The sequence below is a fragment of the Ochotona princeps genome, chromosome 1 (assembly GCF_030435755.1).
Source record: "Ochotona princeps isolate mOchPri1 chromosome 1, mOchPri1.hap1, whole genome shotgun sequence".
Lineage (NCBI taxonomy): Eukaryota > Metazoa > Chordata > Mammalia > Lagomorpha > Ochotonidae > Ochotona > Ochotona princeps.
In genome coordinates this window covers 83,845,805-83,863,075 of record NC_080832.1, presented here as the reverse complement: position 1 = coordinate 83,863,075, position 17,271 = coordinate 83,845,805, and the positions used below count along the sequence as shown (strand labels likewise).

The 17,271-nt window shown below is 37.1% G+C and overlaps 1 protein-coding gene across 1 annotated transcript in view; it reads left to right on the top strand.

The window, feature by feature from the left end:
- The window catches only part of RIMS1 (regulating synaptic membrane exocytosis 1), a 452,176-nt gene extending 436,523 nt beyond the window's left edge, over positions 1–15,653 (top strand). The window contains 5 exon segments of the mRNA XM_058661479.1: positions 6,219–6,357; positions 8,364–8,476; positions 11,584–11,685; positions 12,177–12,316; positions 14,729–15,653. Of these exon segments, the coding sequence (XP_058517462.1) occupies positions 6,219–6,357; positions 8,364–8,476; positions 11,584–11,685; positions 12,177–12,316; positions 14,729–14,947 (713 nt within the window). The 3' untranslated portion in view covers positions 14,948–15,653.
- Positions 15,654–17,271: the final 1,618 nt, after the last annotated feature.

Genomic DNA, 17,271 nt, shown 5'->3' with positions numbered 1-17,271 from the left:
ATCCCAACGGTTACTTTCAGGATAAGCAAAAGGTTACACTTACTTTATACTTTGTAAGTTAATAGGACGTTGCCATATTTTTCTCTGGATTCAACTTGTGTAATCAGTCGTTGGTTAGTTATGCTGGTGTTAAAGAGAACTGATTCTAGGATGATTTACCTGATGTCTATTTTATCCACCTGTCCAACAGATAACATGAGATCTGATTATGTTGTTTTCTTCTCTGTTTGTCTAATCATTTCTTTCTACATAGAAATATTCATATTATCCCATATCTTAAATAGATAGCTTCTTCTAACGTGTGATTTTCTGCAAATACATCTAAGTTACACCAAACCCTTTCTAAAGAGTTTCTCCCCTCTTCTGTTTTTTTACTGGCCTTTGCTACTTCCCTTCAACTGGTCTCTGAGAATCAGTGATTTCCACTGAGCCAAGCATTTTCCTCCCTTTGTCTTTTCTTGCTACAGCTTCAGGTAGTAATGAACACAATATTTTGCTTCTTGAAATATTTCTTCCGACTTCTACATCCTTAGATTGACATTACCTCCCTTCCCCTTAAAAAGAAAAAAAAGCATCTTTTTCTGCCTCCCTAAAAGCCTGGGTAACCTTCTAGACCCCTAATAGGAGAATACCCATTTTCTTTACTCTATGTGTCTCCGTAGCTCTTAACCTTGCTGGTTACATTCAGTGCCATGGCTTTCAGTTGGATCTGCTTGCCCATGTTTCTTGTTAATTGGTCTGTAGCCCTGACCTGTTCCTATACCCTATCTGGTCTTATTGCTATATCTGTAATACCTAGGAGGATGTTTATCATGTTATATTCCTAGTGTCTAATGAGTGTTTACAGAATGAATTCATAATTCAGGGAAATGTTTCTGCATATAGCATATTGCTAACTGCAAAGTGAAAAAGAGCTTAAGTATAAATATGACACTTTTGGAATATTTTCTGAAAGTTAGTTTGTTCTGCCATAGTGCTTAAATCTTGTCTGCCAAAATTGTGAATTTTGCTGATTTTTTTCAAATCATTCTGACTATAGAAAATTACGCACTGTTTTTTCATGTTCTATTGTTCCTTGTAGAATTTTTGAAGTGTTTTAAAATCAAAGATTTTATGTACAAGCTGTCTTTTTAAACTAATGATTCTTCAGTGGATACAAATAATTTTTAATAATGAGGGTATTTAAAACATTTTATAGTATTTATATATTAAATGTATATATTATATATACATAATATATATATTATATATTAAATGTATATTTAAGTATGTTGATTTAATTATGTTTAATTATATTTAATTTGCAACTCATATATAAGTCTTATGTTGTATTTGTGAGATTTAGAGGGACAAATGTGGGTAATAATATATAAATATATATGTATATATTTGTACTTATTTAAAATAGATGTGATTATAATAGTCTTCCCAATAAATATGTAAGCTTATTTGCAGATATATACATGGAAAAGATATGAGTAGCTAAGCCATTGTTCTATTTGCAAATATATAATATCAGATTCTGCGTTTTTTTAAACTGTGATGAACTTAGTAATTGCAGATTGAGATTTATGAATTCAGGTTTCTAGTTGAAGGTTTTGCTACCAACTGCAATGTTGGACATGTACTTCTGGAAGTTATTCTCCACTATGGAAAAGATCTCTCTCTGTTACACTCATTCCTTTATATTGCAGCATCTGAAAAAGACTGGTTCCAGAGCCGAGTGCTGATTCAATTTGTCCCATGGATTATATTTCTCCATATTCAGGGAACCTACATCTGTGAGATAATGTACTGCCCAACCTCACATCCCCAATTAACACTAGAGCCCTTAGAATTAGGTAAGATGGAATCAAAGCTGGAACAGTTTATTCAGCTTCAGCCATCAATACTTTTCTCATTAAGTATTTATAAGTTTGAATAAGACAATAGCTCGGTATCAGTCTGTGTGCCATGTTCCATTAGAACAACCGAAAAGAAGACTGCATCCCTATTTCCAAATCGAAGATGGATTCCCAATGAAACTCTTGGGCATGTCTAGACAATGGGATGCTGGACTGTCTGACACTGTCTGTAACAGCAGTGTCGGACTGATGGAACTGTAACTTGTTGTGAAGGACTATACTGTTGTAATATGACGAAAATCAGTGGAGGGGAGGCAAATTTTGGGGGAGGATCCTAGTCCCTACATAATTGTGCAATGAAAATTTTTAAAAACTCAATGGAAAATTATATATATATATGCAAATACATATATGAATCAACTTCCAAAACTTAAGTAAATATAAAAACATGTCAATGATCCTCTCAGATTATGTGATTACCAGAATGAATAGAATTACCATTTTAGAAGTTGTTAGGCAAAACTTTCACTTTGGACACAAGTTCTTCTTTAGGAAAATGGCATCTCATTTGAAAATACAAATTAATAAAACTTTTTCATTTTATATAAAAACTAACAGCCATGTGAAATGTTAGGAAAGAGAAATCGGATACTACAGTTTACGCTTGCCTGTCATCTGGACTTCCAGCTGTGCAGCAGAGCCTCATTCGTCCAGCAGGGACACTGAACACCCAGCAGAGACAGTGAATAATCGACAGAGGAAACCTGGACACTTTATGCTACTGGCAAGACAACGGTCCTCCTTGCCGCCGGACTCAGGGCTTTGCTGTCATGGCCACCAGGACCACTTTTGTTGCATGCTGCTTCCCTTTGCATCCTGCACACTCCTGCATACTGAGACCCCGATTTCTTCAAAACAAAACAAAATTCTGCTCTACCCTGGTCACTCTGTATCTTCCTTACCCTGTGTGTGTGTTTTCTGGATAACACTGCCATCAGCACCGTATTGTTATTTGCCCACTGGTGCATTAGCACACTAGAATGTAAGCTCTGTCACAGCAGGAAGTTTGTCATTTGCCAGGATATCCTTAGTAACCAGAAGCTTATGACATATAATAGATGTTGAGTGAATGTTTTCTAGATGGATGAAAAACTGATTTTAAAAACAATTTACTATGAGCTTCCAAACTAATGATCCTCTTAACAGTTTCTTCCAGCATCATCTCATGTTGTGAAGTCTGTCCTAATTTCTCTATTTGTGATCCTCATTATTTGCATAAAGATTGGCATTCCACCCTGGCTTTATTGCCTCAGGCTAAATTGAGTAAGCGCTTGTAATTTCACTTGGTTAAGTACTTTGGTAATATACCCAGTGATCTACCCGCATCCTGCGTAAGGGATCTGGCCAGTATATGAGCACGAATTAAATATTGCTCTGTCACAGTAACTTCTTAAATGAACTATTTTTTCCATAAAGGAGGCATAGTATAAAATGTGTCATTATAGAAACTAAGCAGCATTCAAAATGGCTACACACGAAGTTGCTGGCTTCAATAAATAAACGTGTTCTACAGGAAAGCAAGACATATCAAAAAGGAAGAATTACTTGAGCTTCTGTAGGAAAACAGCAGCCATTTGAATTTTGATGAAGTATGTATGAATTGCTGTATCTTTATAAGGCAGTTTGAAATAGCCATCAAGATTAAATAGCTTCCTATCTTTTCACTGGCATTCCAACTTATAGAAATGTATTACATAACGATTTTCCTGTTACATTTAGAAAAATCCAAAAACCTGTAAATTTGTAGTTTAGTTGTGAACTGCAATACAGATAGCCATTCCATAGAACAATGCAATCATTTTAAAAAATGAATGTAGATGTAGTTTTATGACATTCTATTAAAGAAATGAGAAAGTCATTAAAAAAGAAAGGCTGCACATATGCTTGTATTACATACATATTGAATGGGAAAATTCCAACTAATATATGTGATGTGATCCCACAATCAAGTTTATACCACTCTTATCGATATTGGGGATAGTGGTGAGCAGAACACACAATGTCCTCACCCTTGTAGAAATTACATCCTAATTGAAAACAAAACACATAAAGATTTGATGAAAGTAACAATAGAGATATGAAAAAAGTCATAACTAGGAATCAGGAAGGGTGAGGATCACGAAAAGCCTTTTTCGGGATTTGATATCAGAGCAGAGAACAAGAAGGCAAGACAGAAGAGGCAGAGAGAAGTAAGACTGTGAAGCATACGGAAGCAGGAAGACCATGAAATGATGCAGAAACAGCAAGATAGTGTGAGTGGAGAGCAGTGATCATGTGGGAAGGTAGGATGTTAGGTATCCACAGGGCAGCTTAACTGGCATTTTATGGACACGCTAACAATCTGGATTTTCTGTTTACTTCTTGAGATTCATTTTTATGAAATCTCAAGAAAGTGATTTTCTGATTTGTGTCTCTGGTAATTGGCAAGGCTATTACACAGAATATTCTGAGGCGGAAAGGACAAGATGCAAGAACAATGTGGTTACATTGGTCTTGTTGATTGATGCAAATGGCTCTCATTGGGATTGCAGCAGTGGAGAGGATGTGGCGTGATCAGAATTGTGATGTATTTTAAACGTAAAGCCAAGAAAATTGATGAGTGGATTTGGATGGGTGTGATAGAGGAATCAAGGGTGATTACACAGTGGTAGGCCTGGGCAACTCAGTGCACGTGTCTTATACTAAAGGAGCAAGACTCTGGTTGTCAGTGGTAACGGTTGTAGGGTTAGAGTTTTGCCATTGGTGTATTAACTTTGAAATATCTACTAGATCAAAAAAGTTATAGACAATTACAGACAAATGTGGAGAATGGTTAGGAGTAGAGAGACACATTTTGGAGGGCTTAAACTAGAAAGTAAGTTAGAAAAATTTTCAGAGTTCTAAGGGCTAACACATGGGGACTGCCTATACCTATAAGCATTAAATGGTCCAGTATATGGTCCTGGAGAGAAGCAAACAATATGAAGCTAGCAATGGAAAGTGTGGATAACAGAAACCAAGTGAAGAAGTGTGTACAAATAAAAAGAAGGCATAATTTCCAAATCACTAGTCATCATCTTCCTCGAGGGATGAGGTTGTAGATAGCAACATTTGCTATCTCTGTTTGAATATTTTCTAATATGCCTCTGTTGCCTTTGTAAAATTACAATGAGAAGGTTAAGAGAAATAGAAAATAGAAAAAGTTAATGAATACATTGAATGCATGGGATACATCAGCATTAAGTCTGCATATATAAACTGTTCTATCTTTGCTCAGTTTGCGAGAATTATTGTGACCAGAAAGAGAAAAAAAATCATCTCTTACATGGCTTATCTGAAAGTATACTTATGCACATGTTTTAGAGATTTATGAGAATTGGAAAGTCTACAGAGTATTTCAGAAAGTTGGAAAAATAGAATCAAAAATACAAGTTCGTTTCATACACAAAAAATGAAAACCCATGAAAATTGGAGACATATATAGAATATGTACATGGGAATGAATAATAGCTTGTCTAACCTGTTAAAATTGGATTTTTCCGTAAAGCTAAATAAGGTTTTTGAGACTGATTTTCATACTATGAATAGAATTCTGGTCTGTGCACTTCAAAATGGCCCTAGCAAATTTCTTTCAACTTACTGTTTCCCAGGGACAGAAATGAAAGTGATTATCAGCATAATTCACAGTGCAGATGGAAGTACTCTCTCTGTCAAAAAATCCTACCACTGAGTCAGTAGAACAGGAGATGGCTATGTAACATGAAGTCAGGGTCATACTTGTTCTACATAACAAATATCCCTTCTCAAATGAAATAGCATGCTACAATTTTCACTAAGGGAAAAAACATCAAATAGAAGACTACTACTTCTGTTTGAGAATATTGCTGATGTGTGATGGTGTCAACTGTGACATTTTTCCATACTTAATTCAGAGTACCTCTTAAAAAGACATGCCGTTTTCTTGAGCTCTATCCCTGAACATTTGGGAAATTCTAGGTTAGGAGAAACCTGTTATATTATTTAACATCTTTTCACGTGACAACTCAATGCCAAAGGCAAGATTTCACTGCCATTGTTAGCAGCAATAATATAGTGGAATTCATTGAGTCTTGTGCAGTCTCCGCAATTGTGACTATGATGTTTCTTCCACTGTGACACCTTTTAGCCAAAGTAAACCTTGGGGGCAAACTATGTAATTAAGCAAATTGTTATCTTGGAGCACTGTTTTTCTGATTAGATTTTAATTATGTGAAAGATTAACTGTAGAATCAGTTGGCATTCAGGAGAAAACTGTTTACATCAAACTTAGCATTTCTTTTTTATCTCTCCTGTCAGAGTCAGGCCACAAGAAGTTAAAAAGTACCATACAGAGGAGCACAGAAACAGGCATGGCGGCTGAAATGAGGAAGATGGTACGGCAACCGAGTCGAGAGTCTACTGATGGCAGCATCAACAGTTACAGTTCTGAAGGAAAGTAAGTGATTCAGCATATCTGGATGGCCTATGGCCAAGGAAAAAACAAAGCTCCCATGAGTTACCCTACAACCAGTGGTGCAGGCTATCCTGATGGTGGAACTGATGACTTAGATCTTTTGAAAAGATGAAGAAATGCTGAGTGAATACGTTTCAACCACCGTTCATCATCTAGTAGAGTGTAGAATAGTCCCTTATTGAATGTAGAGTTCAAATGCCACATTTAATGGATTCTTTCATATAAGAAACTCAGATTCTGGTTGGCCTTATCGCCAAACTCTGCTTTAAAGTTCAGAAGAAACCGAGTTTCCACATTTCTACATGTCTCCAAACTGTCTAGAAGCCTAATGCTTTTAAGTCTAACACTCTGATACACATAAGAAACTTATATTTATCTGTTTTGAAAAAATCACCTATGTTTGCCTTGGGGGGAAAAAGCTACAACCTCTTTTCATCATTTTTTTCTTTCATTATAGAATTTTAGTTACTTCTGAAAAAATGGAGCTTTTGTTTTGTTCTCTTGACTAATTTTTTACCCATTTCATATAAGCCCTTACATTAATAAGTCATTACACTGTTGTAGGTTGTGTAAAGATGGACAGTGTACAAATTTTCCATAATTATTCACTCATTACTAGTCATTTCACTCATTTATTAACATAGTACTCAGAACCTTTTCCTCTTTTACTAATATTGTCCTGTTTTGAAAGTGAATAAAATCATATCAAGTTAGTTTTTACGATGTGCTTCTGCATTCCTGGGATGAGTAGATCGTTGTCCGTTTGATTGAGTGATTGTTATGCATGTTTCCAGCAAGATATAGCTAAGAACAGAAATCAGCAGACATGAAAGTTAAGGAGAAAAACCTGCTGAAAAAAATACTAATATTTGGTGAAGTGGTATGAAGCATATGAAATCAAAGACTGGATATGTTTCCTAATATAATTAGCAACAAATCAAATAAAATTTGCCTCTATCCTGGGATAAACCACTCAATTTCTCATAGGCTTATTTTCAGTTTCTGGATAGGATAAGGATGTGTGTCCTAATCCTCTTGATTGTGAGGAAAGGCTACGCATACAGCATAGTGGAGGCATAAAATCCCATTCAAAAGCCCGTTCTAATAACAGTTTCTGAATTCCAACTAGAAAAATTGTCCTCATTACCCAGAGAGAATCACGTCAATAAACCAGGGAAGGCTGAGTGTGTTGAACCTGGAACACCTGCATCCATGTCAGAACTCTTAGTTTGAGTCCTGCCTTTCCATCTAGCTTCCTCCAGAAATGGCCCAAGTACTTGTGTTCCCACTGCCTATAAGAGAGACTAAGATGGAATTCCTGGTTTCAGGCTTTGGCTTAGCCCAACCCTGGTTGTTGGGGGATTTTGGAAATGGCCCCGCAAATACAAGATTTCCATTTGTGTTAGGTGTGTCAGTCTTTCAAAAAAAGAAAATCTTAAAAAAAAAAAGTGATCACCACTCTGGTGCAGCTTAAATACAGTCACACTTTTGTAAGAATTTGATATAATCATCCTATTTCCATTTGGGTTAATGACTCAGGTAATTTAAACATTGAACTCATTCATAGATGAATAAATTGAATCTGTTTGTTTTATAAATAAGAACTTACACAATAGTATTTATTCAAGAAATTATTAGCCACTTTAAATGTGTTGCATTAATGCCACTTGTTCATGAGTAATTAGTTTATTATAAAAAATCATATTTTCATATGAAAAGTACATTTAGATAATGATTTAGACTTGGCTTTTTAAATATCCAGATTCTAGGCATACCAAAAGCTATCACCAAGGACTCTAGCAAACGACATCAGAGGCTAAACTGAAAGTTTAGACCTCTTCTCCAGTCATTGTTGACCTGCAGATACTTGGCTGATGGCAATCCAGACAATCAGATAACAGGTGTATATCTAAGTAGAGCATGCAAGGAAAAGAATTCTCAAGAGATCTAAATTTTGCTTTCCTTGGTTTTTGTTTTTTTCCTGATAGCTTAATATTTCCTGGAGTGCGACTAGGGGCTGACAGTCAATTCAGTGATTTTCTTGATGGACTGGGCCCTGCCCAGCTTGTTGGCCGGCAGACCCTTGCCACACCTGCAATGGGTAAGACTCACTACTTTCTCAAGACTTTTTCAAATGCTGTAATAGTGAAGTGAGAGGTAATATTTTGGCTAGTGTTGCTGATACATTTTTATGATTGGTAATATTATAAAAATGGAATTATTCAAAAATTTTGCTTTTCAACTTTGTTTTTAAAACTTTAGTTAGTATTTAACAGTTCAGTAGGGTTTGTACAGACAACTCTAAGGAGATAATATTCCCTTCTTCCCTCTCTCCTTTCCACTCTTGTTCCCTCCCCCTTTTCAAGTTTTCCTTCTTATGCATTTCTTTTCTTCCTCCCTTTTTTTGTTTCCACGATAAAGCATCCTAAAATGACATTAGAGTAAAAAGACTTCATGCATCATCAAATAAGAATTTTAGCAAGCAAAAAGACCCTAGATCAGTGGGAATACAGATGATAGCTAAAAACAATAATTGAATGGAAAACATGCTGGTTTTAATGATTTGTAATTGCTTTAAAATCTGTGTTTTTTTCAAAAATTTATTTATTTTTATTGGAAAGGCAGATATACAAATCTACTGTGTTTTTAACCAAATGATACTTTGATACATACATACAATTTTTATGTTAGAATTGGGCAAACATGCCTATCTCCTCAAACATTATCCTTTATGGCGTAAACATTCCCTTTCTCCTAGCTTTATTTTAATAATATGCAATGCATTATTATGCTCTGTAGATACTGTAGTGTTCACTGGAATGCCAGAACTACTTTCTTGTATCATAACTGTAACTCAGTCATGCATCTTTGAATTACCAGAATACAATGTCAGAACAACGAATCTAGTATAGGACCAAATATAGGGTGAAGGTGATACTTTTAAGCATAGAAGAAAAGATGTCACAACCTACAAAATAAAAATACTAGGAGAAAAAGTGAATGCTAAGTAATACCACTTATATTTAATGCTTACAATTTAGACATATATTTGAGATAGACAAATAATGGACAATTATTTGAGATGGACAGTAAATTATAACATAAGAAAAATAAAGCAAATAAGAAAACTTGACTAGAGCTATAGCCGTTAATGTTAATCTACCCATTAAATGAAATGTCACTGTGCTCCTAGATCTGCATTGTGAACTGCATAAAATTTGTTCACCTTATATAAATAAACTAATTTTAAACTTAAAATTCTATGAGTGAGTGAAAAATGGGGCAAAATATGTGTACATGGATTTACACATGAAGTCTAGTAAATCTTAATGTAAGAGTTGAAAATTCTAAATATTTTCAAGAAATAAGAATGGCAGTGCTAGTACCATGGCATGGCAGGCTAAACCTCCATCATCCGGTCCATGTCCTGGCTGATCCACTTCCAGTCCAGCTCCCTGCTTGTGATCTGAGAAAGCCGTGGAAGGAGGTCCGAGGCCTTATGCCACTGCACACAAACGAGACCCAGAAGAAGGTCCTGGCTTCAGATCAGCTCAGCTCAGCTCCAGACATTATAACCATTTGGGGAGTGAACCAATGGATGAATATTTCTGTCTCTTTTTGTCTCTCCATCTCTTCAAATTCTCTGAATGTAAAGTAAAATAAAATAAATCTTAACACTTTTTTTTTTTTTGAAGAAGTAAAAAGGAAAGAGTCTGACATTGTGGCATAGCAGTTAAAGCTACTGCCTGTAACGCTCATGTCCCATAGGGGTACCAGTTTATGTCCCTGCTGCTCCACTTCTGATCAGGCTCCCAGCAGAGAATGGCCCAAGTACTTGGACCCCTGCACCAACACAGAATACCAGGAGGAAACACCTGGCTCCTGGATTGCCCTTTGGGAAATGGGCCAGCAGATGGAGACCCTCTCTCTGTCTGTCTCTATCTCTGTTGCCTTTCAAATAAATAATTTTTTTTTAGGGAAATGGAAACTTTTTCTCAACTCATTGTAGTAATTTAAATTTTATAACTGTTCATGAGCTGTATTAGCCTTCCCAATAACAAAAGAAGTGTTAACTAATGTAAAATTTTAACCATCTGATTAGAAAAATTGAACATTTTATTAATACTATTATTAGTGCATATAGGAAATAAGTAAACTTTTTTTCTGATTATGGTGCAAACTGATAAAACTCTCTGAAGGATGGTTGGCAATATGCAAAGAAGTTTTAAATATCCTTGCAATTATATCTGGAAATGATACATATGGGGACTCAGTGCTCAAGAAATAATCGATGACCTATGGACAAGAATTCTTGGAAACCTATGTGTTATAGTGTTGATAATATTCATGTTACCATTCATTACTATTAGTATTAAATAATGTTATATTCATTATAATGCAGTAATGTAAATAATCTCTATTTCCAGTAACAGGACTGCTTAAGTAAGTAGTGACATGTCCACTTCGGTGGTCCATTTGGTCAGTAAATGTGCGGTCACAATTGGCAATGACGCTTTAAAACATTTGTGAAAATTGGATTGCAAAGATAATTGTATGTTGCGGTCGGGGTTGTGACATGAAGGGTTATGCAATCATTTGGGGCGTGCATTAGCAGAATAACGATCACTCTGTTCCTCCCTCTCTGTCAATCTGCCTTTCAAATAAAATAAAAATTTTTTAAATTATATTTTACACATTTTTAAAATAATATGTATGAGAAATTTTGAAGTGCATTCACATGGGTGAATTTCAAAGTTTTGCACCAAAATAGCCACCTTTTAACTGCATTTTCTAGTCATTCATCCAAATATTAATGGCAGTTTACATAATAGAAAAACAGATAATTACAATTTTTAGTAAGTAACTATAATAAGTAAATACACTGTGTAATATACGATACACTGAACAATGTAAGAAAATGCCTTTGAATCCAAGAACTATTTAAATACTTGGTGGTGTTATAGTTAGTGATTTGTAAACTGATCTGCAAATTTCTTAAGATGGGTTAGTGCCGGAAAGAAAATATTTCAAGATTTTATTTTGAATCTAGGAAAATAACTTGGATTGGGGTGTCTTAGTATTAAAATTTTAATCAAGATAAACATAATGCTTTTCAGGGAGATGACTTGAGTCTGCTTTGAGCCTCTATTAATTTTTTAACTGATGTAACTACAAAGAAATTGAATTATTCTTCCTCTCCACCTGCAGGTGATATACAAATTGGAATGGAGGATAAAAAGGGCCAGTTGGAAGTTGAAGTTATCAGAGCGCGCAGTCTCACACAAAAGCCTGGTTCCAAATCCACACCTGGTAAGGAGAACAGTGCTGCATTTGATCCATAGAATACAAAAAAGGCAGCTTTTTTGTTGTTGTTCTTTGTTGAGACTGAAAATAGATCTAGGTAGCTGTCCTACAGAATTATTCTTTCAGAGGATAATAGCAGGATTCTTTCCAAGTTTGATTATGATTGTTCACTGTGACATTTTTTTCTATAAATAAGTAAAAGAATTTATGTGAATAAAAAAACAATGAGCTTTAAGACATAAATCTGAATTGTATAGAGCTACAATCCTAGTTAAAACAAATTTTAAGATATTTGTATGAGTTTACTTGAAATGAGGAAAATGACAGTAATGGTGACACCATATTTTATAGCATGCTTTTTGTGGCTCAATGAAAGCTCTAAATTATTTAAATAATCTGTTGAAGATTTCAAAAAATAGCACTCAGATTCGCAAGGAAGACATTGTCTAATAAAAACCAACTATGAGAAATAACTTCCTTCATACTATTTTTTCCAGCTCCATATGTGAAAGTATATCTTTTGGAAAATGGGGCCTGCATAGCCAAGAAGAAGACCAGAATTGCACGGAAAACCCTTGATCCTCTGTATCAGCAGTCCCTGGTTTTTGATGAGAGTCCACAGGGTAAAGTTCTGCAGGTCAGCAATAATTTAGCATTTTACATAGTAATGTGTAGGTTATCCATTGACAAATGGTCAAACAGAAAAAAACAAAATACAGTAAAAAAACAAATGTAGTATCAAATGCCTTAACAAGAGAAAAAGGACGTTCATTTACAAGGCAAACACTGTTGTGTTAAAAGTATCTGAGGGGTGGTAGTCATTTGGTGTAGTGATCAGGGTCCCTGCTTCCCATTTGAAAGTGCCTGACTTGATTCCTACCAGTCCTTCTTGGCTCCACCTTCCTGACAGTGCAGGCCTAATGGCAGCAATGATGGGTTGAGTAGTTTCATGCAAGCCACTCATCTGGGGGGTGGGGGGCTAGATTATGGTTCACTGCTCCTGGCTTCAGCCTGACCCAGCCCTGGCCATTGCAGGCATTTGGGGAAATTTCCTCTCTCTCTCCCTCTCTCTCTCTTTCTCTCTCTCTCTCTGTCTCTCTCTCTCTCTCTCTCTGTCTCTCTCTCTCTTTCTCCCCCCCCCCCCCCCGCTACCTCTCTCTCCAGCCCTTCCTCCCTCCTTTCTCTAAATATGTATTTGGTGGCTTTAAGGGAAAGCACAATTTTCACTTTTTAGTGTTTTTACTTTCTTCTCACCATCCTCTCTACTGTTGTTCTATTTCTCACCCTTCCTCTCTTCTCAGTAGATATGTAGATATCTGGATACATAGGGAGCTTGATCATGGGAATGATGGTGCTTGATAGCATTCTTCACTAGTAATAGTTGATTGAGCATTATCAAATACCAGATGTGGGATATACCAGATGTGGGATACAAAGAGAAAGATGAGCACAGAAACCAGGAAGTAATGCTGATTGAATGCCAGATGTATTGCTAGGTACCTGCATGTATTACCTCTTTTAAAGCTTTCTAGCCATTATATGCCATAAATATCATTTATCCTCATTTTAATTTGTGTTTGAGGGTTACAGAGATTTGTCAAAGTTACACAGGCAAAAACATTCACCATTCTTTGTTCTGTGTAGTAGGTGAGTTGATCCAATAAAGAAGCTTTAGTGATGACTGAAAGATTAGGAAATTAATATGGGAGCACTATAATTGAAGATGTGTTTGACTCCAACAGGAGTTGACCCACATTGTGATATTTGTTGGAATTACTGAATTCACTGGTACCCTAATGGTCTAATCAAACCAAAAACAGCAGTCAGGTCTTCAGAAGATAGTGGCTTACAATTAATTTTGTCCCTGCTCATTGATAGAAGAGGAAATTGGACGCACTCATTCCTTATACATTTCTCATCCACAAACTCCTTTGTACACTAAGCTACATTGCCTCTTTTGCCCAAGCTGTGGTGCATAAATACTGTGTTTTGTGTTTTGCATCACCCTTTGCATTCATTACTAGATACTAGCTATACAAGAAAAGTGCTGCATTTATATATGAATAACTTACATATTTCTTGGATAGATTTCCTGCCAGCAGACCTAAAGACCACCAAGTGAGTGAGGCAACAGTATTCTTCGGCTGCAAAACCAGTAGGGACTGTCTAATGGAGCATACCTGATTATTGTAAACAGAGTACAACTTATATGCCCTAAGAAGAGGGGAGTGCAGAAGGGCGGTCCTGGCAGTCTCCCCACCCAACAGTGACGTTGTAATTGGCTAGAGGGCATATCTATCCATTTAAACCCTCCAGTCATAGCATAGGCACGTTCTGCACGCAGGGGTGGGAGCTGTGTCTCAGGTCATGGACAGGTGGGCCATGGGTCGCACCCACCAGGCAGCAAGCAGAGATCCAGGGGCAATCTCCCACATGTATTTATTTCCTTAACATAGCTTATGTAAATAATGCCCCTCATTGACTTAAGAAAATTCTGCCATACCTGAAAGTTACTAAGAAGTGGCTCTGAGGCTCAGCACAGTAGCCTGGCAGCTAAGGTCCTCCCCTCGCCTGTGCCAGGATTCCATGAGGGCTCCGGTTCATGTCCAGATGCTCCACTTGCCATCCAGCTCCCTGCTTGTGGCCTGGGAAAGCAACTGAGGACGGCCCAGAGCCTTGGGACCCAGTACCCGCATGGGAGACTGGGAGGAGACTCCTGGCTCCTGACTTTGGATTGGCTTAGCTCTGGCCATTGTGGCCGCTTAGGGAGTGAATCTGCGGCCAGAAGATCTTTCTCTGTGTCTCTGTCTCTCCTCCTCTCTGTATATCTGCCTTTCCAGTAAAAATAAATAAATCTTTTTTTTTAAAAAGTGGCTCTGAGCACCTTAAATATTGGCTAATTCTTTTTACTCACGCCCATTTTTCAGGGTGATATTCTTTTCCCAACCTTCACTGACTTCCACTGTTCCACTTTTTACAGAATATGTTGATGAACTCTGAATGTAAAAGAAAGAAGTGCAAGTTACACTTCATTTTTCCGTCTCTGCAGGTGATTGTCTGGGGGGACTATGGCAGAATGGACCATAAATGCTTCATGGGCGTGGCTCAGATCTTGTTGGAAGAGCTCGACTTGTCCAGCATGGTAATCGGATGGTACAAGTTATTCCCACCGTCGTCCCTGGTGGATCCCACACTTACTCCCCTGACCCGCCGAGCTTCCCAGTCGTCTCTGGAAAGTTCAACTGGGCCCCCCTGCATCCGATCATAGTGAATTCATCCCACACTTTTCCCATTCAAAGTCTACCTTTCAGTCTAAGAATCTGAACCAGATATTTAATGATCAAAAGCATTGTTGGAGACAGACAATCAACTTGTGTTTTGTCAGTAGTAGTAGTTTTTCAGTGTGTCCCCATTGTTGTTTAAAATACGGCTTCACATGACAGAACAAGGCAATCTATCCAACTACAAGTAAGAATCCGCATGCTAGTGAGAGTCGCTGATGCTTCTAACAAACAAAAAAGAGGAAACTTAAAACACATACAGACACACACACAAATTGAACAAACTGGAAACTCTCACTCTGAAAAGTTGTGTTTTACATGTTTTTGCAAAGACCAGAATCAGTGTTATTTCCCTGGTAGTTGAGAAGTTTGTTTGTCGTCTTGTATGTTTTGTTTGTGTGTTAATTGTTGGGTTTTGGTTTTTTATCTGTTTTCTGGGTTTTTGATTTGTTTTCACCACATATTTGTTCTTTGCACAAGATTTTTGGCTGTCATGATGGGCCTCATGATGCCTACAGAGACTCTTCCTTTCTTTTTCCAAAAGCACCCCCAAAAAGGGCTGAAGCAGTCTCTGTGGCATCCCCACCCCCTTCAAAAAGTGCTCAGCAGCTGGACAAGTGAGGCCCAGGACAAGGGAGCCCCATGACTCTTTTCGGCAATGTTCATTTTACAGTTCTTCAAAGTGTTTTTGTTTGGAAAGACCGAAAGTTATTTTCTAAAATGAATCTCCAGTCACTGTTTTAGAATCATGAGCGTATCTTTTTTTGCATTCCAGCACATTGATTTGTATTTTTCACCATTTTGCAAGTCGATCTGCAACTAATGCTGGGGGCTAAAACCCCCTTGACAATTGTACTCTGAAACACTCCTTCTAACGCCTTTTTCTTCCTGTTATCAAAAGAAAGTACACTCCTGTCTGTAAACCATACATTTGACTTCCCAAAATGGTGACTAGGGATGGATTTGAGCCTAAGACACCTTCAGCTACGCCCAGGCTTCTCAGCCATGCCTCCGTGTAGACGCACCCATTGCCCTGGACAGAGCATGGTGTGAGCTGTTCAATATTCCACTGGAAATTCCAGTTGAAATATTCTGCACTAAACACATGTTTTTATCAAATTTTAGTTTACATTTCTTTGAGACTGATGCAAGCACAAAGCTTGATTTTTTAATTCAGAGAATCTTACTTTTGTGGGGGTGGGGAGGGGAATAAAAACAAAGTCGAACTTCAATTTGCATCTTCTTCGTTTGAGTTCTCCTTGGCCTTGAACTTCCCTTGTGACATTCTGTACATGTGCTACCAACTGCAGACTTCACAGGTGCATCGATACGTTCTCTCTCCTTTTCTGAGTCAGTCGACTTTTGTGATTACACAAATAGAGCAGCATGACCTTGACCTGTTCAAAGCTGCATGCACATTTTGTAAAAAAAAGAATCAATAAATAAATAAAATAAAAAAATTAAAAAGAAAAAAATGAAGAAGAAAAAAAGATAAAAGGAAAAGAAAATAAAAGGTTATTTAACACTGTATGTTAGTTTCACCTAGGCCAGCTTGTATGTTGCATGTACTTGTACAGTTTGCTCGTTAATTACTATACTGAAATAACCAAGAAATCTAAGCCATCCATTTTTGTTATAGACATTTTGCAGGTTTTAGCCAGACTCATTCTGTGGGTCTGTGGTGAAATGTCTATAGATGGACTTTATTTTTTACCCTCTGGAAAACACGTGACGTAGTATGGACCAAATTCCTTCTAATAAATATTTTGGTGTAGATTCCTACTGTGGGGCTGTAACACATGTAGACACTGTGTACACACTAGGTTTTAATCCATAGACATACTGCCTGTACCAAGTGAATTATTTATTATTATTTCCACATGCCAGAATTATCTGCCCATCAGTCCACAGGGCATGGATTGACCACTGCTCACCACGCCGAGCAGGAAGACCGAAGCATTGGTGCACTTCTGCTAGATTCCGTTCTGTCTTAGTGGCCAACAATCAAATGATGATAATTGGGTAGTATCTTTCTATCTTGACCACTTGTCTTAACACTCCCCTGTGCTTTTAAATGAACTTTCAACTCATGTATGTAAACATGTTTAATAAAATTTACTTTTCATGTCAGTAGCCATCTGTGTTCTATGTTTTGCCAGATTATCATTGTGGGTCCTATGGTGCAAAATGGGAGCCAGCTTACAGGAAGGGGAGGCTGGGACTTGTTGTCTGCTGTGGGCATTCGACTTGCTTTGTCATTGCACTATATATGTCTGAATCGACGGCCCAAAGGGTTCTTGGCATCACAGAT